General features: G+C 44.1%; 1 protein-coding gene across 3 annotated transcripts in view; it reads right to left on the reverse strand.

Moving 5' to 3' along the window:
- Positions 1-2,629: 2,629 nt before the first annotated feature.
- Positions 2,630-25,904, reverse strand: part of CUL1 (cullin 1) — a 99,812-nt gene continuing 76,537 nt past the window's right edge. For 2 of the 3 annotated variants that reach the window (XM_032245133.1, XM_032245135.1), the window contains exons 10-22: positions 17,955-18,062; positions 17,769-17,875; positions 15,695-15,743; positions 15,141-15,272; positions 13,945-14,062; positions 12,794-12,870; positions 12,178-12,309; positions 9,847-9,939; positions 5,882-5,929; positions 5,721-5,803; positions 4,981-5,086; positions 4,275-4,388; positions 2,630-3,167 (exon numbers count right to left, since the gene is read on the reverse strand). In XM_032245133.1, the coding sequence (XP_032101024.1) occupies positions 3,087-3,167; positions 4,275-4,388; positions 4,981-5,086; positions 5,721-5,803; positions 5,882-5,929; positions 9,847-9,939; positions 12,178-12,309; positions 12,794-12,870; positions 13,945-14,062; positions 15,141-15,272; positions 15,695-15,743; positions 17,769-17,875; positions 17,955-18,062 (1,248 nt within the window). In that variant the 3' untranslated portion in view covers positions 2,630-3,086. The remainder of the gene's footprint in view (positions 3,168-4,274; positions 4,389-4,980; positions 5,087-5,720; positions 5,804-5,881; positions 5,930-9,846; positions 9,940-12,177; positions 12,310-12,793; positions 12,871-13,944; positions 14,063-15,140; positions 15,273-15,694; positions 15,744-17,768; positions 17,876-17,954; positions 18,063-25,904) is intronic. The other variant, XM_032245134.1, reaches the window with a different exon arrangement.

The raw sequence follows: 25,904 nt of genomic DNA on the forward strand, positions 1-25,904 counted from the left end.
GCAGCCCCAGATTTTTCCCAGGTGTTGGAAAGAGGCTCCCCTATACCTCAAAAAAGGGGTAAAAGCAAGAGTGATAGTGTAAGCACTTCTGGCGTTGGATTAGTTCAATAATACCGGGCTTGGTGATTCTTTGTAAACAATTTTTTTTCCTTTGAGATGGAGTCTTGCTCTGTTGCCCAGGCTGCAGTGCAGTGGCACCATCTCAGCTCACTGCAACCTCTGCCTCCTGGGTTCAAGTGATCCCCCTGCCTCAGCCTCCCAAGTGGCTGGGACTACAGGCGTGCACCACCACAACTGGCCAATTTTTGTATTTTTAGTAGAGATGGGGTTTCACCGTGTTGGCTGGGCTGGTCTCGAACTCCTGACCTCAAGTGATCTGCCCGCCCTGGACTCCCAAAGTGCCAGGATTACAGGCGTGGGCCACTGTGCCTGGCCACAATTTTCACAGTAACAAAATGTCAATTGTATGTGCAATACCATGGTAATTTACAAGTATTTTCTTCAAGAAGAGGGCTTGAGAACTGGGAGGAATGTGGCCTTCCTCCTGGGTTCTAACTATGCTCCCGTGTCGGGACTGAACATCAGAGGGTTTCCAGAAGCCTGGGACACTCTGCCTCGAAGCAACTATGGAAGACTACCACTTACTAGATTGTCCTAAAAAAATTAGAGAATGTCACCCTTTCCATTTCTTACCAAGGGAAATGCAGTCAACCTACATATAAGGGACATATGGACCTAAACACAGGTCTTGGAAAGCCAGTCAGCACAGTACACTTACCCAGTGCAAAGGGGAGCAGGTAAAGGCCAGGAATCTGAAGGTATGGGATGAACTCCGGACTCACCCATCCCTCAGCTCACCTTTGCTTACCAGGAGGAATTTCCATGGGACCAAGTTACTTACCCAAGTGCCTGCTTGATCCCGGAGGAACTGGAGAGACCAGCAAACTCATTGTGACGTTTCCTATCATTCAAAGGACTGAAATATGCAGGCTCTGAAAGTGGGTCTGTGATGTTTCTTTGCAGCATACTTTGCTCACTGGCAGAAAAATTGTCTGGTTTGAGGAAAAGCAACAGGTGAGCTTCACTCCCAGTCTGTCCTGTGGAGCGCAGGGTGGTTTGGAATACCACCTGCTCCTGCCTGGCTTTTATACTGAAACTCTTCACTAGATTGTTTGAAAAAGAAGATATACTCAAAAGAAATGTGGAATCCATTAGATGCTGTTCATTACCATTACTTTTTAACCTATGTAACCTTTGTGACAAGGTTGCTTTGTTGCCCAGGCTGGAGTGCAGTGGTTTTGGCTCTCTGCAGCCCCAACCTCCTGGGCTCAAGTGATCCTCCCACCTCATGAGCGGCTGGGATGACAAATATGTGTACCACCAAACCCGGCTAATTTTTGTAGAGATGGGGGCTCCCTACGTTGCACAGGCTGGGCTCTCTTCAGCTGTTGGGCTGACCAGTGTGAGCCATGGTACCCGGCCCTACGTACCTTTTGAAACTAACCCGTCAGGTGTCTGAGTGTCCTGAGAAAATCCAGAACTTGGGCTTATTTTGTTAGCGATGCCTCCTCAACCCGAATAACCTGCATTTGGGCACAGGGATGGTGTGCTAAGGATGTTCAAGATACATCACTTGTGAAACCCATGAGGTACCTGAAGTTTCTACGAGGAAAAGAGTTCCTGGGAGCAGAGTGGCATCTCCGAGCCTGGCTGGGAAAAGTCTCTGCTGCCACTTCTCCATGTCTTCTGCCCTTTGGCTGGGAAGTGAGTGTCATGGCAAGTGAGAAAGAAGGCAGAAACAACACTGAGACACAGGCAGGCAACATGTAGGACTCCCGGTAGGGCCGGGGGGAGGGGCGCTGCTCCCAGGATGCCCAGGATGTGGTCACATTCGTGCCAGGAGGAGGGGATGGGGTTTGCACCCCCACGGCCCAGGATCTCCTCTCCTGGGGACACACTGGGGCAAACAATCCATTCTCAGGGAGGAATAACTTTTCTAACAAGCCAAGAACAGGGTCCAATTTGCCAGCAGGGGCCTGAAAAGCAAGAGAACCTCAGCTCCCTGACGTACTGCTGGCATGAGGGTGAGTCCAGGGAGCTTCACCCGTCAAAGCTGACGTTTCAGTCTGTCAGCTCCTCACAACCACCTCCTGGGACTGGAATGGAAGTGTGGACCAGCAGGCTGATACCACCCTGTGCCCATACTGCTCCACGCTGACTCAAACTCGGGCACCAGAGGCTGACGGTGATCAGGGATCCCGGAGCCTGGCCACTCACCTTCGATCCTACCTCCTCTACCCACTAGAGGCAGCCTCCATCACCTCGCCTCAGATTCCCCACCTGCAAAGAGAAAGATATTATTTCCCGCCTAGTTTGTCGAATCAACGTATGGTCACCGACTCACTGAACACAGTGACACGCTGCATTCAAGTCACCATGGGAAGTCACAAAAATAAGCATGATTTTTAAAAAAGACTACACAAGGCCTTAAAATTTTAAGATCTTAAAAATTTTCCACCCAAAGAATACAGCCTTTTAAACTACAGGAAGACACTAGGAATATAGATGTGCACAATCGTTATATCTTTTATTTACATATAGAAATTAGTAAAACTTAAAACAAAACCAAATGCGACTTGTACAGAAATCCTTTAATTTTCTTTATTTTCACACATTAAAAAATGAAACACACTATACAAATGGTTTTCCATAGCAGATTACACGTGGGTCCATTCAGACTTGCTCTCAAAGTGCTGCCAACGTGACAGGCGCTGCCAAGGTGACAGCGGCGACCTGGGGAGCCCCTGTACTGACTGAGACGCGGTAGCATGCAGCCCTCGGCGGGAGGGTCAGTCCCTGCTCTTCTTAAATTAGGGTAAATGGCATTGGTGTCCGTATTTACAGACTTGAAATGTATCAATCCTGAGCAGTTCCGATGTAAATCCGAGACCAGCTGATGGGAGTCTTGGTCTCAGTTTTAAAAAGGGAGGTCCATGGCGGCAGGCTGGCTGCTATGAGCTTGAGTTGTTTTCATTCTTTCCAACATGAACTATTTGCTGAGGGTCACACAGACCTCTCCAGAAGGGTTAAGCCAAGTAACTGTAGGTGTCCTTTTCACCATCAACTCGCTCCAAATATTCCTTCTCGATTAGAATGTCAATGCATTTCTGGGTGTTATTTTTAAAAAGGAAGAGGTAATGAAAGAAAAGAAAAACACAAATTATCATCAGAACAGAGAGAGGCTGCCCCTCACCCCGATCGGATCTCCCCACACTCGGAGCTCAGTGGGGAGCAGTCCCCCCAACCCCAGATCTGTTAGCATCGAGTTTTACATCCTGGGCAGCTAAGCCTTTGGGCATGGAGTTCCTTCAATTTTCATTTCCTTAACACTTGCTGAGGGTGACTCGCGTCCCTCCAGCACCCACCCTAGGAACTGGAGTCAGGGGCTGTGTGAGCCACGGGGGCCACAGTTTCCCTTTCTACCCAAGTCTGCTGCCTCTGGGCACGACTCGGTCTCGCAAGAAGAGGCCATGAACAGGGAACAGGGGACTGCGGAGACCCCTGAACAGCATGAACGAACTGGCACCTGTGCAAGGCTCCAGTCTGCTGTGGAGTCACCCATCAATGCCACCCCTGAAGCTCTCCACTGGCTGTGACTTACCCAAGTGGTTTCAGAAAAGGAAAGTCCGGCTTAGTTACCATTTTAAACAAACCTCACCAGAAATAAGCCAAATGTCAATTATCAGTGGGCTACATGAAGGGAGGCATGTTCCCACAACAGAGCACCGTTAAGGGCAGTGACAACGAACCAGTGCTTCCCCATACTGCAACACTTGAATCTCCCGGAGATAATGTGAGGGAATTCCTACCAGGCACGGGAGTGTGTGCTCTAGAAACCATTTATGTATCATGCAAAAGCAGGCAAAACTGCTTTATGGTGTCAGAAGACATGACAGTGATTTTCTGCGGGACCACAAGTACTGGCTGGGGCGGGCGGACTTCCGGGATGCTGGTCATGTTTCAGTTCTTACCTGGGTGCAGATTACACAGTGCACTGACTGTGAAAGTCATCAGGCTGGTGCTCTATCACCTGTGCACTTCTTTGTATGTGTGTTTCAACAGAGTTAAACTGAAGCCAATTTTCTTTTGTAGAAATCCTCTACATACAAAGAAGCCAGCTCCCTTCTTCATGCTACAGCAACCAATCCACTTTTTGCTACATCTTTTATCTTCTACGTTAAGAAAGGCATGTGACTGCTATGTAAGTCCTGTACCTTGATCACAGGGACCCGAGGTTTGAACCTGGAGGACAGCTGAGTGAGGACCTCGCCAAGTAACTGCTGGTGTTTCAGAACCTTCCTCATCTTCATGATTCTGACGATCGCCGCCTATGCAACCAGACAAGGAAGAAGAGGCGCGTTTAGAGCTGTAACCACTGAGCACTGCTAAGGGCAAGCCACGCAGAGGCTGCCGACGTTCTGTGTCTCTGCACAGGACCACAATTTCCTCACAGGTGACAAGCGCCCTGCAGGTGAGAGGAGAGGGAACCAATTCTACCTGCCTAGGTTTCAACTCGAACGTGGCAAACACTAAAATGTCTTTGTCTTTTGAGCAATTTTAACTTACATACGTTAACTCAATCATAAAGGATTTAAAACAGGAGAAAAAATGAAGTCTTCCAGGCCACGGAAGCTGCCCACCCTCCCCACTGAATGACTCTCCTTCCCCCTCATTTCAATTGAACCTGCCACAGTGTTTGCTGTCCAACATTTTCAGCAAGAGGACTGCCCGCGTTTACCTGGTGACATGAAGGACTAATTCAGGTAACAAGGCCCTGGCTCTCCACCTGGCCACCTTCTGCCATCACAGACCCATTCGTCCGGCAACCACTCCCAAGTCGCCCCCACCCACGGCCCGTCCTCGCGAGCCGTCCCTGCGTGAGGGACAGCACACCTGGCACCGGCACGCAGGTAAAGTCACCTGAATCAGTAGTTTGCGGTCTTCCTCAATATTTTTGTGTGTGGTTTCTTGTTCCTGCTTCTGTTCGGTTTTCATTGGCACATTGATGTTAACCCTTAATTTCTTACTATCAAGAAAATTGAGGAAACCAATCACTATTATGTTAAAAGGCAGGCAAATGAGGCTGCTTTCTATTCCTCAGCCTTCAAGAAGTGTTCTGCTTCCCTAGACAGAGGGTAGAGTGTTGATTTCTATTCACTCTGTGAAAATGTCCTCTGCCCAACACTGGGCAGAGTCGCATCACAGGGCAGTTTCCTACTTTGCCATTAACAGAGACGTCCACGTTACAGAAAATCCAGGTCCTTAATAATTTGCTCTCCCAAATTGTGTCAAGTGAAATAAAATCCAGCCACTTGGACATAAGGTCCAAACGTTCTTGGTGCGTCATTTAAGGAGACCTACTTGCCAAAAAAAGAAAAAGCCCAGAAGCTCAGAGTTGGATGGAGAAACATCGAAGCTTGCTGAATGGAAGCGAAGGCCCATCTCACACTCCCGGGAAGTGTTCTCAACGCCTCAGCCCTCCTTCAGCCTCACAGCTTTAGGACTCCATGAAATCCAAGGGCACCAGCCTGGGGGCACTCACACAGCTTCATCCTGAGTCTCCGACCTCCCCCGGTTTGTAACAATACTGAGAGATGTATTCGGGCTCCCAGGGGATATGTCTGTGGTCTAGGGCCATCTATTTATTAGATTTTTCTTACTTTTTATAACCAAGGTATAATTTTATTAAGGTATCTGGCTTCAATTCCACCTCATCAACATTTGCATTTTCATCTTCCAAGACCTATAAGAAAACAACTGTTACTATTAATCTCAGGAAAAGGCTTTCTTCTAGCGTAAGATAAAAAGCGCACAAACCTACCAATAACTTCGACTTTAATAAAATCTGTAGGACTTGCGCCAAAATGTCCTGCAATTAACGAGAAAAAGAGGAAGTTAAAGGGAAAATGCATTTTTCTTTGCAATAACCACCACTGGCAACCTCACAGTCCATTTTTCCATTAAAAAAAAATTACCCCAAAAGAAGAAAATGCTGGAAGGAAAAAAAAGTTGGTACTTCTTAGCGGTTCGCTAAATTTACTGCTTCTGTCCACCCTGACTTCTAGAAGTGAAATCAACTCTGGCCTTGACCACCCAATAACAAAAACGAACAATTCTGTTATACTTAAATCAGGTTGAGTAACCCTTGTTTGAAATATTTGATTTCAGAATACTGCATTGTATTTACTCATTCAGCGGCCTTGATTGGAAAATCCAAAATTTGAACTGCTCAGATAAGCTTTTTTTTTTTTTTGCATCAATGTTGGTACTCAAAAATTTTTGGATTCTGGGGCATTCTGGAATTTGGGTTTTTGGATTTGGGACTTCGAACCTATGCTGGAAACCATGCACAATTTATTTCTTCAATGAAATCTTCAGGAACCTGTTCACTTCTTAAGTTCATGACAGCTCAACTTGGACACTGATCATCATAAAAGAAGAATGACTACGAAACAGTCATTCAAAATGACTTTCCTAACTCACGGTCCATAAGACCAGTATTGGCCGGACACCAAAACCAAACGAACACCATGAGCAAACAACAGATTACTATCCCTTATGAATATAAGTGAAAAACTTGAGAAAATACCACAAGCTAAACCCAACAACATATATACCACGACCAAGTGGGATTCACCCAAAGAACACAGTTCAACATCAGTGCAATACCCCATATTAACAGACAAGAGGCACAGGTATCTCGAGAGAGCAGAAAAAGCATTTTGACACGATACAACACTCTTTCTTGATTAAAAGGCAATAAACTAATAAAAGGCAAGAATAAAAGGGAACCTCTTTAGTCTCATGAAAGACATCTAGGAAAAACAGCTAACGCCACCACTGTTTAGCACTGGAGTGAAACAGTGAAGGACTGGAAGCTTTCCCACTAAGCAGCAACAAGACAAGGATGACTGCTCTCACCACGCCCATCCAACGGTGCCCCACAAATTCTAGCCAGAAGGATCAGGCGGAAACAAAAACAAAAGAGAAATAAAAGGCAGCCAAATAGAAAAGGAAGAAGTCAAACTGTCTGTATTTGTAGATGATGACTGTGTATCAAAAAACTCTAAAGAATCCCCCCAAAACTCTTTGAGCTAATAAAGCTTTAGCAATGTTATAGGATACATGATCAAAATCCAATAATCAGTTTTATTTCTACACATTAGCAATGAGCAATCAGAAAGGGGAAGAGGCTGGCATGGTGGCTCATGCCTGTGTAATCCCACCACTTTGGGAGGCCAAGGTCAGAGTGTCACTTGAGCCCAGGAGTTCAAGACCAATCTGGGCAACACAGTGATACCCATCTCTAAAAAAAAAGACATAAAAATTAGCTGGGCATGGTGGCAAGCACCTGTAGTCCCAGCTACTCAGGAGGCTGAGGAGAGACGATCGCTGATACCGCAGTGAGCTATGACTGTACCATTGCACTCCAGCCTGAGCAAGTGTGGGAAGAGACCACATCTCAAAAAAAAAAAAAAAAAAGTGAAATTAAGAAAACAATTCTGCCAGGCACCGTGGCTCATGCCTGTAATCCCAGCACTTTGGGAAGCTGAGGCAGGCAGGTCACTTGAGGTCTGGAGTTCAAGACCAGCCTGGCCAACATGGTGAAACCCTGACGCTACTAAAAATATAAAAAAAATTAGCCAGGCATGGCGGCACACTACTCAGGAGGTTGAGGTGGGAGAATTGCTGGAACCTGGCAGGCTCCTTGCAGTGAGCCCAGATTGCACCACTGCACTCCAGCCTGGGAGACAGAGCAAGATTCCGTCTCAATTAAAAAACAAAAAACCAATTTCATTTACAATAACATAAAAATATCATAAACTAGGAATAAATTTAAACTAGTACAAGATGCATTACACTAAAAACCATGAGAAACAGTTAAAAGAGAAAACAACCTAAATAAGTGAAAAGACATCCCATGTTCATGGAGTGGGAGACTTATAATACTGTTGAGATGGCAATACTCCCCAAAGCAATCTACAGATGCAGTGCAATCCTTATCAAAATCTCAACTGTACCTTTTGCAGAAATGGACAAGCTGATCTTCAAATTCATAAGGTAACCTAAGGGAGCCATAATAGCCAATATAATCTTAGGGGAAAAAAAACAAAGCTAGGGGTCTCAATTTCAAGATTTACTGCAAAACAACAGTAAACAGACAGTGTGATACTGGCATAGTACAGTTATATAGATCACTGGAAAAGAACTGAGAATCCAGAAATAAACCCATATACCTATGGCCAATTGACTTTTGACAAGTTTGCCAGCATCAAACAAAAGGGAAAGAACAGTTCTTAGCCTCAGACTAGGCAATGATTCCTTAGAAATGACCCAAAATCCCAAACAACAAAAAGAAAAAATAGATAAAACAGGCTTCATCAAAATTAAAAATGTGTGTAATGAGACAATTCATAGAGTGGAAGAAAGTATTTATAAATTACACATTTGATAAGGATATAGTATGTAGAATAAAAAAAGAATTCTTACAACAACAAAAAAACAAATAACCCAATTGAAAAATGGGCAAAGAATCTGATCAAATATTTCTCCAAAGAAGATATATAAATGACCAATAAACACAAAAAAGACTCTAAACACCATTAGCTCTTGAAGAAACACAAGTCAAAAACCGCAAGATACTACTTCATATCCACTGGGATGGCTATAATTTTTTTAAAAAAGGAAAATAACAAATGTTGGTGAGGACGTGGAGAAACTGAAAGCTGTTCATACGCTGGTGGTGAGAATATGAACTGAAACAGCCCATATGGAAGTCTGGCAGTTCCTCAAAAAATTCAGTTATTACATGACTCAGCAATTCTATATCCAAGAAAACTGAAAACATGTATTCATAACATTGTTCATAATAGCTAAAAGGTGGAAACAACTCCAGTGTACATCAACTGATGAACAAATAAAATGCGGTCCATCTATACACTCAATTATTCGGCTACAAAAAGAAATAAAGTACCAACACACGCTGCAACATGGGCGAACCTTGAAAACAGTATATGCCAAATGAAAGAAGGCAGGCCCAGAAAGTCGAATGTTACATGACTTGTTTTATATGAAATTTCTGGAGTAGGCATGTTGATAGTAAATTCATGGTTGTCGGGGCTGGGGGTTAACGGTAGTTACTGCTAATGGGTGCAGGTTTCTTTTTGGGGTGATAAAACATTCTGGAATTGGATAATGGTGGCAGTTGCATAAGCTAGTGAATATACTAAAAACCACTTTGTACACTTTAAACGGCGACTTTTATGTTATGTGAAATTGTGTTACCTGAAATATACCTCAATAAAAAATATGAGTAGCAGGAAAAATAACACTAAAGTGAAAATTTAAGCTTAGCAAGAAAAGCCTAGCTGGAGAAACAGTTAAGAATTGGTTAAATGAATGAGAGAAAAGCATAGGGGTGTGTGTTACACTGAGTTTTATTTTTAGGAGACCGGGTCTCTCTGTCACCCAGGCTGGAGTACAGTGGCATGCTCACAGCTGATGGCAGCCTTGACCTCCCAGGCTCAAGTGATCCTCCCGCCTCAGCCTCCTGAGACGCTGGAACTACAGGCATGTGCCACCATGCCTGGCTCAACACTGAGTTTTAAAATTAAGCTTTTTGTAATGCGTATTAAAATCCTGGAATAAGAGCATATTCGTATTCATGAGGTAAACATCTATTTCAAATGAACGATGCCCTTATCGTCTCCCTTATCGTTCCTAACAATATCCATGAGAACGAGGAAATGGCAACTTGATGCAACAAAGAGACTGAAGTAAGAATACCATTTTAATTTGAGTGCTGTCCGTCAGCTGCTGTACAGTGTAGGCATCCTCTGTGTTGTACTGAAGCAGGATAGCCATCTGGAATGTAGATGCCTTTGAGGTCCCCCATGTAAAAGGAAAAGAAGGAACATTTAAATGCATGGAAACACCTCCAAAAATATACAGCCTAAGTTTGAAGAACTTATTTATGAAACAAATTCTTTAAACAAGTGCAAAAAAAAGCAGATCTATTTAAAAGGGAATATAAGATGTGGCAATGCCGCTGCAGCGCAACGTTTCCCAAAGTCAGGTCATTTTCCATGTTTTCAAACATTAAAACCATTTGAAGTTTTTTTTAAATGTATTGTCTATGTGGATATGTCCTCACTCATTTACAGAAAAGATCACATATTCACACACCTGGTATATATGGACATGTTAAGCATCAATCTCCAAATCTGTTTTTGGCACACGGGCTAAGGAAAATTGTCTCTTGGCACATTATTGATGTAACAGCACAAATATCAAACTATATTTGGTTTATTAATCCTAAGTACTTTTACTGTTTAAGTATGAAATGATAAGTGCACTAAAGTATCTTTTTTTATTTTTGTGACAAAGTCTTGCTCTGTCACCCAGGCTGGAGTGCCGTGGTATGGTCTCGGTTCACTGCAGCCTCTGCTTCCCGAGTTCAAGTGATTCTCCTGCCTCAGCCTCCTGAGTAGCTGGGATTATAGGTGCCCGCCACCATGCCCAGCTAAGTTTTGTATTTTTAGTAGAGATGGGGTTTCACCACGTTGGCCAAGCTGGTCTTGAACCCTTGACCTTGTGATCTGCCTTCCTCAGCCTCCCAAAGTGCTGGGATTACAGGCGTGAGCCATGGCGCCTGGCCCTACATTATCTTCTAAAAGACAGGTAGCACGTGTTGGTTCCTGATTGCTGACTGTGTGCCCGCGAATGAACGCCCCCTGAGGACTCCTTCCTCTCTTCTCCCTCTTTTCTTGCATAATCGACAGCAACAAGTTGTGACCCATGACCGTCAATCATTGCTTGCCTAGGCAAGACCTTGGTCAGTGAAGAGAACAAACAAAAAATATCACATGCCTGTTTCAGGGAGGCCCACAGACAGCAGTGCTTCCAGGGCCTTGAACAGAGATACAAGGCAACGAGTGTGTTGCTAATGTTTTCTATTGGGCCCGCTCTTGGCTACCTTAACATGGCAGACACACCCTAGGCTAAAGCCTCCGCCTTGTCGAAAACTGGACACTGAAATTCCAGGTACCACAGTGGATCACACGGATTCTTCTATGTATATTTGGGATAAATAAAATTTCAATTGTATAGTAAGAAACATTCAAGTTGATAAAGACCTCTGGAGCCAGCATAACAATACTATGCATTTTAACAATTTTAAATCAGAGTAGAGTTACCAAAAGTTTAAATTAATGAGCAGCTTGAGTCTGCAGAACCCATTGTGAAGTCTCTTAATACTTAAACACAGACCTGCAATTGTTCTTAGAAGCTGACTGGCGAAACCGTCTCAGATATTAAAATATGCCATTACTTGTAAAGCCCACTGTGCACAAAGTGGAAGCAGAAAGAGCCTGGAATTTTTCTTCTTTTTACTTTAAAAAATATCTAGAGATAGGGTCTTGCTATGCTGCCCAGGCTTGTCTCAAACTCCTAGCCTCAAGCGATCCTCTGGCCTCAGCCTCCCAAAGTGTTAGGATTACAGGCATGTGCCACCACACCAGCCAAGCCTAGATTTTAAGAGAAAAGACCTTAACTGAAATTCTGGCTCAGATACATACAAGCTAGGATTCAGAGAAATTCACTGAAATTAACCCAAGCCTCAGTCTTCTCACCTACAAAATGGAAATATTCTTGGTTTCATAGTTTTAAATTAGTTTGTACTCAATATTGTTGTAAGCACTGAGTGTTATTAATGTGAAACTGCTCTGTCAAAGGTGGAGAGCTGTTATAACACAAGGCATGCGACTCCAGCTTTTTAAACCGCTACCTAACACTTGATGTGTGTCAGGAAGGAGCCGTGCCAAACACTTCCTAAATACATCATTCAATTTTCATGTCAATTCCCAAGTATAAGCACTAACACCCCCATTAGTGGAGAAGAAAACTGAGGCTCACAATCATTAAATAACTTGCTCCCCAGCCAGAAAGAACTGGAATTTGGCTCATCTGATTCTTAAACTCTATGCTTTAAACTCACCACTATTTCCCCAGAAGCTGCACTCTAGGTTCTGCTGCTGGGTTGGCTGATAATGATTTCTATAATCTGCCTTATGTTCACTTAGAATGAAAAAAAATTTTAAGATATAAATGGGATCTTACCTGCAAAGTGTATCTGTTTTTGAAGCAGTTAGTTACCAGTTCTCCTTTAGACAACTGATATAACCACGTCAGTTTTCGGCCACTGTGGCGGCTGGCATAGAAAGCTGTGAATCGCTGGTAACTGCGTTCCAGCTAGAGGAAAGGACAGTGTTATACGGGATACAGACCTCACGATGTCCTACAGGCAGCCTTTCTAAGTGAAACACACTGTTCCAAGCTTACAGTACAAAGTCAGTGCTTACATGAAAGTAAAATACAAACGCCAGGTGGTGTCTGCCTCTCTTGTAAAGCACTTTAAGCACTGGAAGGTACAATCTTAAAAAAGGTTTGTGCTTCAAGACCAGCAGGTTCATCAAGGTGTTCATTACAGAAATAATTAGGTTCTACTTTACAAGATAAAGACAGGTCTGTAGGGTTGGGACAGACAGCCCACCTTTAGACAACCAGACCTGCCCCACCACACAGGGCACTTCCCTGAGTGCTGCCCCCACGGTTCACTGTGACGCAGCCAGCCAGCGGGAAGGACAGCTGCAGGCCTGTCCCCTTCCACAGCGAAGGCTGCCCTGCCCCACCCTCCACTGAGCACTAACAGGACGGCAGACAGACCCGTCCTTACCTCTGATGGCAAGGCGAACGTACAAGACTGCTGGAAGGGCCAGGACCCGGAGCTCAGGACTTGAATGCTGAAATCCACTGGGGAGTGGAAGAGAGGGGAGAGTGAACATTCTAGAATCCATTAATTGGTTTATAAATTGAAAAAAATCAATAATTTCAGATGTGGATTGCTCTTTGTTAAAAAGCACATTAAATCAAAATCCTCCTTGAACATAAAATTAAGAATTGAATATTTTATTCAATTAAAATTAGCAAAAGGTGCAAAAGCCAGATATTCTTTTCTTCCAAGGAGTGACAGTCTTCATTTTGCTTCCGTCTCGGACTTCTGCTGTCACACGCCTGCCCTGCTTCCCCTGCTTTCCTTTTCTGTCCTGAATCGCCCAGTCCACTCGAGCCACGCCTGTGCCTGCCAGGCCCAGCATCACCATCACAGCCCCAAGCTCACGGAAACTCACAAGCAGGAGACCGCTAACTTCATTACAGTGTGTGTATCACTTATTACTGTGAAAAGACACACATGATCTATAAATTACAACAGTAATTTCATCTTCGCAGATAGTTAAAAAGCCCACTGGCAGAACTGTCCAGTTTAACAATGGAATTATATTTCTGATTTGGGAAAAATAAAGTTCTCAATTTTTCATTTAAAAAGACAAAGATTATCAAAAGATGATGTAAGAAGAAATCTGCCATCCTACTGCTACTGCAAGACCTTAAAATACCAGCCCAGCTGCCACTCCTGGAGAAATCAACCACCTGCACCCTGCCTGTACTGATCCCCAATCCCCGTCTGAAGCCACAAGTCTTCAGCTTGACTGTTACCTATGCAGGCCAAGTGAACATTAAAATAAGTGCTGGAATAGATCCAAGCTAAGGTTTACAACAGGAAACCTAGCCTGTGGGTCCTTCCCTAGATCCCAACAGGTGGTGGCCTTGCCGCAGGAGAGCTGACAGTGCTTCAGGAATCGCCATCTCCTACTGTCACACAGGAGTTGGGGGAGGTGGGTGGCGCCTTTGGGAGGAATCTCCTGCTTTTCAGTTCTTGAATTTCGGACAAAGCCCCTCCCACCTTTACCTAATACTTTGTCATTTCTTCATTTGCTACAAAGAACTCTGCCTGTGACAGCAAGGCACAGACATGCAGGTACTCACAGTCCAGGGGTTCAGAATTTGTCAGGTGCTTTTTGAATTGCTCGTTCAGATCTTTGCTCACACCAATGTCTTGAAACATCCGCTGAAGTTTAGAAGTATACTCGAAACCACAAGCTTGCTGAAAAGAACCCAGGTAACTGTCTTAATTTGTACAAAAATAAAAATGTACACAAGGGAATCTTAGAGAAATCACAGTACACAATATATATTTAATTATATGGAACTACTGGCAAAGCCAGTTACATTTTGTTCTATTTCACAGTATAAATATGCACGGACTGAAATTAACACAGTCAGAAAACCCCACAGCTCCATGTTGCACAGTGAAGTTCATACACACGCAATTTCTGAGCACCTAAGAGCAAGGTATTCTGACACTATGGTAGAATACAATGGTGAAATAATTTGTCACTATCTCTTACCAGAAACTGAACTGCGTCCCCCCAAAATCCCTATGTTGAAGCCCAAACCTCCAATGTGATGCCATTTGGAGGTGATGAGGTCTTGAGGGTGGGCCCTCACGACGGGATGGGTGTGGCTGTAAGAGATGCACAAGAGCTCTGCACTCTACAGGTGAGGGCACAGAAAAAGGTGGGTGGAGGGCCTGCACCAGGCACCAAATCAGCTGGCCCCTTGGTCTTGGACTTGCAGCCTCCAGGGCTGTGACAAACTGTTTCTGTTGTTTAAGCCACCTGGCCTATGGTATTCTGTGATGGCAGCCCAAGCTGACAAAGATAACCACATAATTTCAGGTCAAAGTAAAATATGCTCCAAGTCAAATTAGAGCACTCACCAACACACATGGGCGAGCGTAAAGGAAGTGGCAGAGGAAGAACTGCACGATAGCAAAGTAACTGAACCCAGAGCAAATGAAACCTCCGCTCAGCTCCGGGCCAGCACAACGTGAATGTGGTCCGAGGCCAAAGGTGTGGGAGGCAGGAGAGGCCGCATAGACGGTGAACAGGCCCCAGCCAGGCCTGGGGAGCGTGGAAGCCCCACAGCATGGTGGGGAAGGACTCAGGAAGGCACTGGGGCCCAACAGAGTAGAGTGGGAGGTGTGGGAGGTTCTCAGAAGAGCAGTGGCCGAGCTTCTTGTACAAACTCCTGCACAAACTCCTCTGCTGCCTCATAACCTGGAGAGACTGTTTTAATACTGACTCAGAAGCTGCAATTTTTCAGGAAAAGATGAAACTCACCTTTAACTTGGAGATCATGCTGGCTTCGGCATCGTCACTTGCACTGTTCTGATGGACAAGCCTCTTGGCCAGCATCTTCGCGTAGAACTTCTGAAACACGTCTTTGTCTTCTATGTACTTGAAGACAACCATCTGGCAAAGCCACCAAGATAACACACTTAACAAGCACACTCACAAGCTGACAGTGCAGAGCTGACTGTCCTTGGCCACTCACAAGCCAACAGTGCAGAGACGACTGTCACTGGCCACAAGCCAGGAGCTTGTGCCCTTGGCTTTAGGCAGGTCTGTACGGCAACATTTATGATGATGAAAACTCTGCCCCAGAGTCTTCAAAGTTTTGTGAATCTCTGAATTCACAGTAAGTTGGACTGACATTAATGAGGAAAGTACAAATGCTAAAAGTAGTAACTCAATTTAGGGAGTGAAACCACAGATTCGGAATAAAATCAATGACTGTCACTTTTCACATTTCAGAGGCCCTCTGTAAATAACATTACAAACAACTTGTGAAGAACACAGCTATTAAGAATGGGAACGATTATGAAGCACCTTACCACTTGATTGAGTGTGTCTTCTAGTTCTGCCTCCTCTGGGTTCTTGGAACTGCAAATTTTAAAAAGGCACAGTGTTTTAAAACATCAGTACATTTAAACAAGCACCAATTAGTCAGAATGCAGGTTCAAGCATTCAAAAGATCAGTTCTCATCAGATTAGCACAGAGGAAGAGGGAAGGCTGACTTTCCTGACCTACAGCAAACGGCAATCTCATACTATAACCTCATGACTGAAAAACAGATTATGAAATAATCACTTAGAATATCCAAGATGGAAACCAACAGGAGATATTTATAAAACGTTTCCAAAAACATTCTGAAGGAAGTTTTCCTTTAAGATCATCCACTTAAATTTAAGGAAATTAACTTTTTCAACTGCTTTCTAGTCTGCTGCAATGTAACTTTGAAGAAACAAAAAGGCACACAGATTCCTTTCCATGACCCGATCATTAAAGGTAACGAAGGGGTTTCAATTCCTACCAAAGTGCTGTTTGTAGTTGTATCTACAAAAGGGGTGACTGTCCTTTAACAACTGAGTCATCCTATGAACAAACGATAATTCAAAGGTGACTTACAGGTAGATGAATTTTTGTACAGTCCCTTCTACAAGACTGCTTTATGAACAAGACCCCCTAATTCATAGAAAATGAATCAGCCACCACACAACCTCTGAAGAGGTGTCTCCAACTTCAGAACAGTTGGTTCAGAAAACCCACCCCTATTCTGCACACTCTTGGGTCAAGCGGGTTCCTCTTCCCTCGGAGCAGTTCAACTAAGTGCCGCCCGGATTCCACTCGCACAACGCATGCTGTTCAAGAGATGCTGTGGAAATGTCTCTGCCATTCTGTCTGCGCCAGTGACCTTAACTAATAATCAGAAGGCTTGATGAGGGCCATTCATGAAAAGACAACAGATAAAAAGGACTCTACGGCCAGGCGCAGTGGCTCATGCCTGTAATCCCAGCACTTTGGGAGGTTGAGGTGGGTGGATCACTTGAGGTCGGAGTTCGAGACCAGTCCGGCCAACACAGTGAAACCTCGTCTCTACTAAAAATACAAACCAGATCTGTGAGCGTCACCGTAAAAGTAACCCGGGAGGCTGAGGCTGCAGTGAGCTGAGATCACGCCACTGCACACAAGCCTGGGCGACAGAGCAAGACTCCTTTTCGAAAACAACAAAAAAATTGGCCGCGCATGGTGGCGTGCCTGTAGTCCCAGCTACTCCGGAGAGACTAAGGCACGAGAATCGCTTAAACCCAGTAGGTGGAGGCTGCAAGGTTGCAGTGAGCCGAGATTGTGCCACTGCACTCCAGCCTAAGCAACAGAGCGAGACTAAATCTTTAAAAAAAAAAAAAAAAAAAAAAAAAAAGGACACTAAGTGTTCTGTCAAACACACTGAAGACCCAATAGAATATCTCCATAGTCATAATACGTGGCCCCCCAAAATGAAACCAAGTCATGAGAGGCATTCCAATTTAAAGTCCCTTTTTATTTCTGGAGAAGATCTCACCACAGTTGTTAAATTAACATTAAACCAGAATAAATGTTTCTGTTTACTGCAATAAACAGGAAAAAAAACATCAAATACTCAGTTTCTCACTGGCCTTGGGTAAACTGGGTTAAGAGAAAGCTATCATGGACCTTCATCAAATGTTTTCCCATCATTTACCGAAAAGGCCACATCGTTTTTACATGGTTCTCTGTTAATATAGGAAATCACACCAGACGTGGTACTGCTGGGTTCCTAGGAAGCTGCACCATGTTTTGAAGAATTATTATTAACTGACAACTCTGGCTTGCTAATATTTCACTTCAGATTTCTGCGACTACATTCTCAAGTGACACTGGTTAGTACTGGATGAAGAATAACCGAAGTCCCACAATACAATGAGACGCTTCTGTTTTAAAAACAGCCAGGGGGAGGGAATGCATATTTTCAACTGGAAAGATGATGATGTTTAAGCATTTTCTCATAAGGGACAACACTCGCAAATTAATGTATGTAAAATGTAAATTTTAATTTAAAGCTGACGTTTTAAACAGGCATATCAAGAAAACACAGGGTCATTTAATACCTTTTCTTCAACAAGGAGTCACAGTATCGAGCCAGCAACTCAGGGGATTTACTGGATGACTGGGCCATCTTGGTAACCGCGTTGTTGTTTATGAAGCGACCACAAGCCTGTGTGACACAGAGCACAGTTAGAGACAAACGCCCCACCCAGATACACTACAGGCAAGTCACAACCGCCACAGCCTACCTTATCAAGAGCAGCCACAAAGCCCGCGTCATTGTTGAATGCAGACATTACCAGGGCATTGTATTTTTTATGAACATCAAGCACTGTCTGTACATACATCTTGGGGTCCTTAAATGGGGGCAGAAATAGAAATAAAAGTTGGTTACTGCATATAAAATATTCTAAAAGCTATACATACCTTTACAAAGTTAAGAAATAAGATCAAGACATACTTTTGGTACCATCATTGAAACACACAGGACATTCTGATTATACATATAAAATAAAAACCAATATATTCTCCACACTCTGAATACTGATTTCAATCTTGCATTACGAACAGTGAAAACTCAAAGAGATCATGAAAACAGCACTTTCTAAGTGGCAGCTCTGCTTTGCCAATTTGACCCTGTTAAAGAGTGCAATTCTGGACTCTGTTTCAGCTGGAGAAGGGCATTCAGCCAGCGAGATCTGTGGCTCAGGGAGGGAGTTTGACTTCGGCTCCCACCCCTTACAAACCAGAGACTCAGATCTGTGCGGCACTGCTGGGGCCAGGGCCTGATCGCAGGGCAGAAAGAGGGGTAGAGTGTGGCGTGGGCAGCAATGGGGCATCCCTGGACCAAGGAACAATATGGAAATGCAACAGGCCAGCCAGGGGGCTTCTGTGGCCAAAGGAAGGCGGCAGCAATGGAAGGCAAAGGAAACCGAGCTAAATGCTAATGTGAAAACAGTGCTGCTGCTGGGCACACAGTGCACGCCCCCACCACCCTTCATGGGACCGAGACAGCCCACACTGGAAGCAGGTGCTGTTTTCATCCCCATTCTACAGATGAAGAACTGTCACAGCTAAGTACACTGCCAGGAAAACGGCGGCAGAGTCAGGCTTGGCTCTGGGCTCTGCGGGAGCCAGGCTGGGAAGGCTGGTGGGAGGGAGCTCTGGGCCACCCCTAGCCAAGCACAGACCCAGGCACAGGGGCAAGCCTGTTTCCACATCACTGATACATTAATCTGCAGGGCTCAGGTGCCAGAGACCAACACTCCCCCAAGTCTACCTATTCGGCATTTTTTAGACATTTGATTGATTTACTTGTTTTTATTATATATTTATTTATTTTGAGATGGAGTCTCACTCTGTCGCAGACTGGGGTGCAGTTGCGCAATCCCCAGGCCACTGCCCTCCAGCCTGGGCAACAGAGCGAGATGCCATCTTAAAAATAGAAATAAAGAAGAGTGTCAGAGGTTTCCTGTTTTTTTTAAAAAAGAGCTATATAATAAATGCAAGGTTTATTATTATGAATATATTGTGATAAGATTATAAGTCCAATAAGATATAAATATGGTCTCTTCCTGACATGAACATTTGATAAGAGAAAACATTAAAAGGGAAATTAATGCAAAATAACTGCCAAATAATTAATATTGAAAGGCAATACTGCAGATATTTAATATTTCAAAATTACTGTCTTAAAAATGTTGAAACACATACAGCGTTAACTGCACTACCAGATAGCCTTGCTCTCTGTTTCACGGCTACCCCAGATGTAGGGACACTTCCACTTTACCTGGATGGTCTTAATCTTCAGAGTGAAACAAAAGCACCCCCAAGTTGGGCCACATCTTACTTCATATAAGCTTGCTTCTTTTAAACAATGAAAACATTTTCTGCTTGACCTAATTGTGATTTTGCTACTGAAAGAGATACTGCTTCTGCCAATTCAGATTTTAGATCACCTTCAGATTTCATGTCAAATTATTCCACAACATTCACATATTCTTCTCTCTGCCTTCCTTCTGTTATAGTATTTACAAAGTCCTCAGCCTACGGCAAGGATTCAAACACTGGAAAACCCTAGAAACGTTATTGGGTAGTTTTCAAATAAGGTAACATGCAGGATCTCTTAACAAGTTAACAGCCCTACAAAGAACTGAGTGTCAAAACTGCTAATTTAAGGACTCAATTTGCTTCCAAAACTTGCTGGTTTTTTGTTTTATGTTTTTGAGACATTGTCTCGCTCTGTTGCCCCTGCTGGAGTGCAGTGGCGCAGTCTTGGCTCACTGCAACCTCGGCCTCCTGGGTTCAAGCGATTCTCCTGCCTCAGCCTCCCGAGTAGCTGGGGCTACAGGTGACGCCACCATGCCCAGCTAATTTTTGTATTTTTAGTAGAAATGGGGTTTCACCATGTTGGCCAGGATGGTCTGGATCTCCTGACCTTGTGATCCACCTGCCTCAGCCTCCCAAAGAGTTGGGATTACAGGCATGAACCAAAACTTGTTATTTTTTTTGGAAAATGACTCACAGTATTTTTGTAAAGTATGTTATGCATATAAACATTAATATTAATTTTATTTGCAAGAATGACTCACCCTTAGCAGCAGAGGGGCTACAGACCCACATGTGCAAGGCTTCGCCCACCTGGCAGCCTGATCCCTCAGCCTGCATGGCTTCCCTGCCACACTCCCTCACCCTTGTTCTGGAAAATGCCAGCCTTGACTTACTCCACACTCCTGCTTGCGACTTGTCACTGATGGACTCCTTTGAACCAGTGATGTCTCTATGTTGACTATAACGTTTCAGAATTATACTTTTCCCTATTTTCTCAAAATTTTTTGGCCATTTTTTCTCAGATGTGGAATTGAAAAAATATAAATTTCCCAAGGAATGCCAGAAACAACTTCTCGCACGTAAACCCAAATCTCCCGGAGTAAAGAAGTCTTCAGACTCCAATTCCAAGATACTTTCAACTACAGCAGTCTAGCTGGTGAGATGGAAGGACTTGCACAGAACCCACTAAGAGAAGAATGTCAAAACTCTGGCCTTGGCTGGGCATAGTGGCTCACACCTGTAATCCCAGTACTTTGGGAGGCTGAGGTGGGCGAATCACGAGGTCAGGAGTTCGAGACCAGCCTGGCCAACATGGTGAAACCCTGTCTTTACTAAAAATACAAAAAATTAGATGGGCGTGGTAACGGGCATCTGTAATCCCAGCTACTCAGGAGTCTGGGGCAGGAGAATCACTTGAACCCATGAGGCGGAGGTTGCAGTGAGCCGAGATTATGCCACTGCACTCCAGGCTGGGTGACAGTGCGAGACTCTATAAAAACAAACAAAAATCTGGCCTTGAAAATGTGAATTTAGGAACCAGTCAAGGGGCAGACAACATACTAGGATAATACAGGGGAGAGAATGTTAAGGACGTAGTCAGCAAACAGAGAAAAGATTTTCAAAAGGGGAGTAGATTTAGCATTCCGGAGGTAAATGACGAAGTCAGGCTATAAAACTGGAAGGAGAGATCAGCTGGATCAAATGTGCATTTTTTCAAGAAAATTAAGGATGAATGTTTGAGGTTTAAAAAAATAAACAAAAGTAGTAACTGGTTTGATTCAGGACCCTCCATGTACTCACGAGAGCTTTTCACATGTAAGAAACAGGACACCTCTCAGGGCCTGTCCTGAGGGCTCACATTCAACTCCTACATGATTTCAGTTGTTGCGATGCCCATAACGAACACATTCACGTCTAGACCAAGCTTCCCCCAGGAGAGCTTCCACGACCCGCCCTTGGCCATCACGGGATTCCCAAACCCCTCTGTCATGAATGGGCTGATCCGCTGCCCAGTCCTGCGTTCTCTGGAGCTCTTCTTGACAAGTGCCACCACTCAGCCAGCGGCTCGAGCCAGACACCCAGGACTCACAATTCCTGCTTTCTGACTCACAACTCCCGTGAGTCCACTTGATCCACAACCCGACCATTTCTTTTCAATGTTTTATTGTGGAAAAAATTCAAAGATATTAACAATTAGAAAGGGTAGTAAAACTTACCCCATGTATTCATCATCCAGTTTCAACAACTGTCAAAATACAAAACCCGTCCGTTACAAAGCTGGGGTCTCTGCCTCATTCTTCTCCCCATTCCCCCCATGCCCAGCCCAGTCTCCAGTGGGCCACTATCACTATCTGAACCACGACAACAAATCTAACTGGTACACTTGTGTATTAGTCACGGTTCCCTAGAGGGACAGACTAATAGGATATATATATCCTATTAGTTCACATATATATATTTAGTATTATATTAAGTATTAACGTACACAATCACAACGTCCCGCAATAGGCTATCTGCAAGCCTGAAGAGCAAGGTGAGCCCATCTGTGTCTCAAAAGAACCTGGAGTCTGATGTTTGAGGATAGGCAGTCTCCAGCACAGGAGAAAGTGTGGGTGGGGAGGCTAGGCCAGTCTCTCCTTTTCTCGTTTTTCTGCCTGCTTTATATTTGCTGGCAGCTGATTAGATGCTACCCACCAGATTGAGGGTGGGTCTGCCTTCCCAGCCCACTGACTCAAATGTTAATCTCCTTTGGCAACGCCCTCACAGACACCCCGGAACAAGGCTTTGCATCCTTCAATCCAATTAAGTTGACACTCAGTATTAACCATCACAACTGTAACTCTTCTCCTTTTAACTCACTTTCTACATGGCAGCAAGCACATACATCCCATCAATTCCATGACTGTAACACTCTCCATCTGCTTCCTCGTGCCCTTAGGATTAAGCTAATATCATCAACATGGCTTTCAAGGTCTCCCCTGGTCTGGCCAGCCTATGCCTGCCTTCACGCTTACCTTCTACCTCGGGTCACACCTGGCTTCTTAGTTGTTAAGATGGGCTGTGTGTAGGCCCTCTGAGGGGCTTTGTTCTGTCTGGGATCCCCCTTTGCCTAGTTAGCTCTAACTATTTTCTTCATCGTAAACACTTTTTTCAGGGACACTTTCTCTGAATGTCCAAGACAGGCCGAGGCTGCCCTGTTACAGACTGCCCAAACCCCATCCCCATTCTAATCACACCTGCCAATTCCTCAATAATGGCGGGTGGGTAAGGAGTTCAAGACCAGCCTGGGCAACATGGTAGTGAAACCCCATCTCTACTAAAAATTAAAAAATTAGCCGAGCTTATGGCAAGGAATTCCTTGCTATCGCCCTTTCTTGCTGGGCACATCTCAGTGTTGCCCACTGGGACCGTGTCTGCCTGCTACCACTGCCGTACTTCTAAGTACCTAGTGAGGCGACATTCACCAAATAATCTCCTAAATGGCTAAACCAGGAACATAATAACAATCATAACTGAATTATGACCTTTTATTCCATACATTTCCACTAAAAAGATAATTCTAAAGGCCAATTTCACAAAGAGAAAATACACATAACTTTTATCTTACTCTTTCTTAAAACGGTAAACCAAATACGGCATACGAAGAGGTGTGAGGACATTGCTTCATGGAGAGCTGACATATTTAGACATAATTTCTGGGGATCAGTTGTGATCCTAAGTGATACTTTAACACTCAAACACTTCCTAATGACCCAGTACCATTCAAGAATATTGCCAAAGAAGAAAACTGGGGTGCTACAGGAACGAGGGGAGCATCATTCACCATTTCGTGTACACAAACTGGTGCTCTCCAGGCTGAGGGACAGATCTGATGGTCTGCAGAAAGCTGCTCTTGCCTGCGCTATCTCTGAGAGTACATTCAGCGTCTACATTTTTCATCCAGCCAGGGGCTAAAGAGATCAATTACAAGAGCTTTAGGAGAGTTCCCTGAGGCTGGAGAGTTGACAACAACAGATCAACCTCAGGACACCAGGACCTGGCTCCACACTGTCCAGTCTTACCTCTAGGTAATTTTTTCTTAAGAAGGGGAGAGAAATGAGGTCCCATTAAGTAACAAAAACGTATGGTGCAGTTGTTTGGGGGCCATGTCATTCTTCCCATTAGCATCAGCACTTGGTCTTGGAGGAACATTATCTCCACGCAAAACACAGAGAAGCAAAGGTTTCAGGAAAAAAAAAAAAACACAGAGAGTGTATGTGTAGACCACGCAGTCTGACCGTTATCTGGAAAGGTGCTCAGAGGCACCCACATGGTTCTGAGCTGCCTGCCACTGCCAGTCGGTGTGTGCTCAGGGGAAAAAATTAATTTTAATATTAATAGGCAAAAATAAAGGAGATACATGTCAGACCTCAAAAATCCTTTAGAAATAATTTGCATTTTCTTAATAGGTTTTTTTCTAACCTCCTTCAATAAGCAGAAACCAACAGTAGTTTAAAATATTGAAACAAAAACACTAATAATTTAGTAAGTGCTCTCTTTTTTCATTCTTTTTTTTTTTGAGACAGGGTTTCGTTCTGTCGCCCTGTCTAGAGTGCACTGGCATGATGTCGGCTCACTGTAACTTCTGCCTCCCATGTTCAAACGATTCTTCCGCCTCAGCCTCCCAAGTAGCTGGGATTACAGGTGCGTGCCATGATGCCTATTTAATTTTTTAATTTTTAATAGAAATGGGGTTTTTATCTTGTTGGCCAGGTTGGTCTTGAACTCCTGACCTCAGGTGATCCACCCGCCTCAGCCTCCCAGTGCTGAGATTACAGGTGTCAGCCACTATGCCTGACTTTATTTTCATGGTGATGCCCCTGGCAAGGTTAAACAGTGCCAACAAGAAAATGCTATTCCCTCAAAGCCGATATTGGTCTAAATTCTAAAATGTTGCTGCAGTCGCTCCTAGATTTCAGTAATACACATGTAGGACTGGAATTAGCACATTTTAAGTCTTCCCTTTACAACACATCACATTCCACATGAGAGTGAATTTGGAGAACTCTCAAACCAACACGTGCAGACTCAGCTAAAACATCTGTTGGGTTCCCCAGGACTTGCATGATTAATAATAAGCCATTGGTTGACATCTACAGACTACTTCATCCAGCAACAGCAGAATATACTTTCTCAAATCCAGCTGCCTCAACCTCCCAAAGTGCTGGGACTACAGGTGTAAGCCACCATGCCCAGCCTTTCCTCTTTACTTTAACTGGCCTACCTGCTGCAACTCTTTGCTTCAACCATTTATATCTATTTTGGAATCGTGGCTCTGAGCCTCACAGACCATAGTTATAAATCTTCAATCTCACTGTCACATTCCTGATCCCAGCGCCATTAACTGTGTGGGTTTCATTTTTATTCTAGCCTTTGTTACGTCCCCTGATTATTCCCCCAGCTCTGGCTGACACCTACATTTTCCTTTATTTCAAGATGAGGCCGAAGTCCTTGTTTGTAGCCTTTCGGAATGTACTACCCTGTAATGCCTGGGCTCTAAGTGGACTAGATTCAGGGTCTGAGTGATCAGAGATGAAAATGATAAACTTTGAAAGCAGAACTAAGACTTGCCCCGAAAGACTGACTTCTCTGAAGAGAATGAAGAAACTCCCCAGGTAGAACGATGTTTCAGAAAGGAATAATTAAGTTAGTTCAGAAACAGAAGTAGTATAAAGAAGATGAGAAGCAGGGCTGTCTGACTCAATGAGGATGGATAGGAAGGAGAAGTTCATGGGCATGATCTCTAATTGGTCTTGAACCAATCAGGGGTCACTTCAGTGCTTATTTAAAATACAATTTAATTGATGCGGCTATAAAGTTAAATTGGGGTAGGGATGTGCATCCATAATGGATTTGCTTGTGAAATTATTAGTCTTCCCTACAATTAAAAGAAAGAATGGTGTATATTGGCTATAAAAATGACAGCCTGGGCTGGGCACAGTGGCTCACACCTGTAATCCCAGCACTTTGGGAGGCCAAGGCGGGTGGATCACCTGAGGTCAGGAGTTTGAGATCAGCCTGACCAACGCCAACATGACGAAATCCTGTCTCTACTAAAAACACAAAAATTAGCCAGGCATAGTAGTGCATGCCTATAATCCCAGCTACTCAGGAGGCAGAGGTTGCAGTGGGCTGAGATTGTCACTGCACTCCAGCCTGGGCAACAGAGCAAGACTGCATCTCAAAAAAAACAAAAAAAAAAAAAAGATGGGCTGAGGCAGGCAGATCACAAGGTCAAGAGATAAAGACCATCCTGGCCCCATCTCTACTAATAATATTTTAAAAATTAGCTGGGTGTGATAGCGTGCGCCTGTAGTCCCAGCTACTTG

Source organism: Sapajus apella, unplaced genomic scaffold (genome assembly GCF_009761245.1).
Source record: "Sapajus apella isolate SASKATOON/1434 unplaced genomic scaffold, GSC_monkey_1.0 scaffold56, whole genome shotgun sequence".
NCBI classification, from domain to species: Eukaryota; Metazoa; Chordata; class Mammalia; order Primates; family Cebidae; genus Sapajus; species Sapajus apella.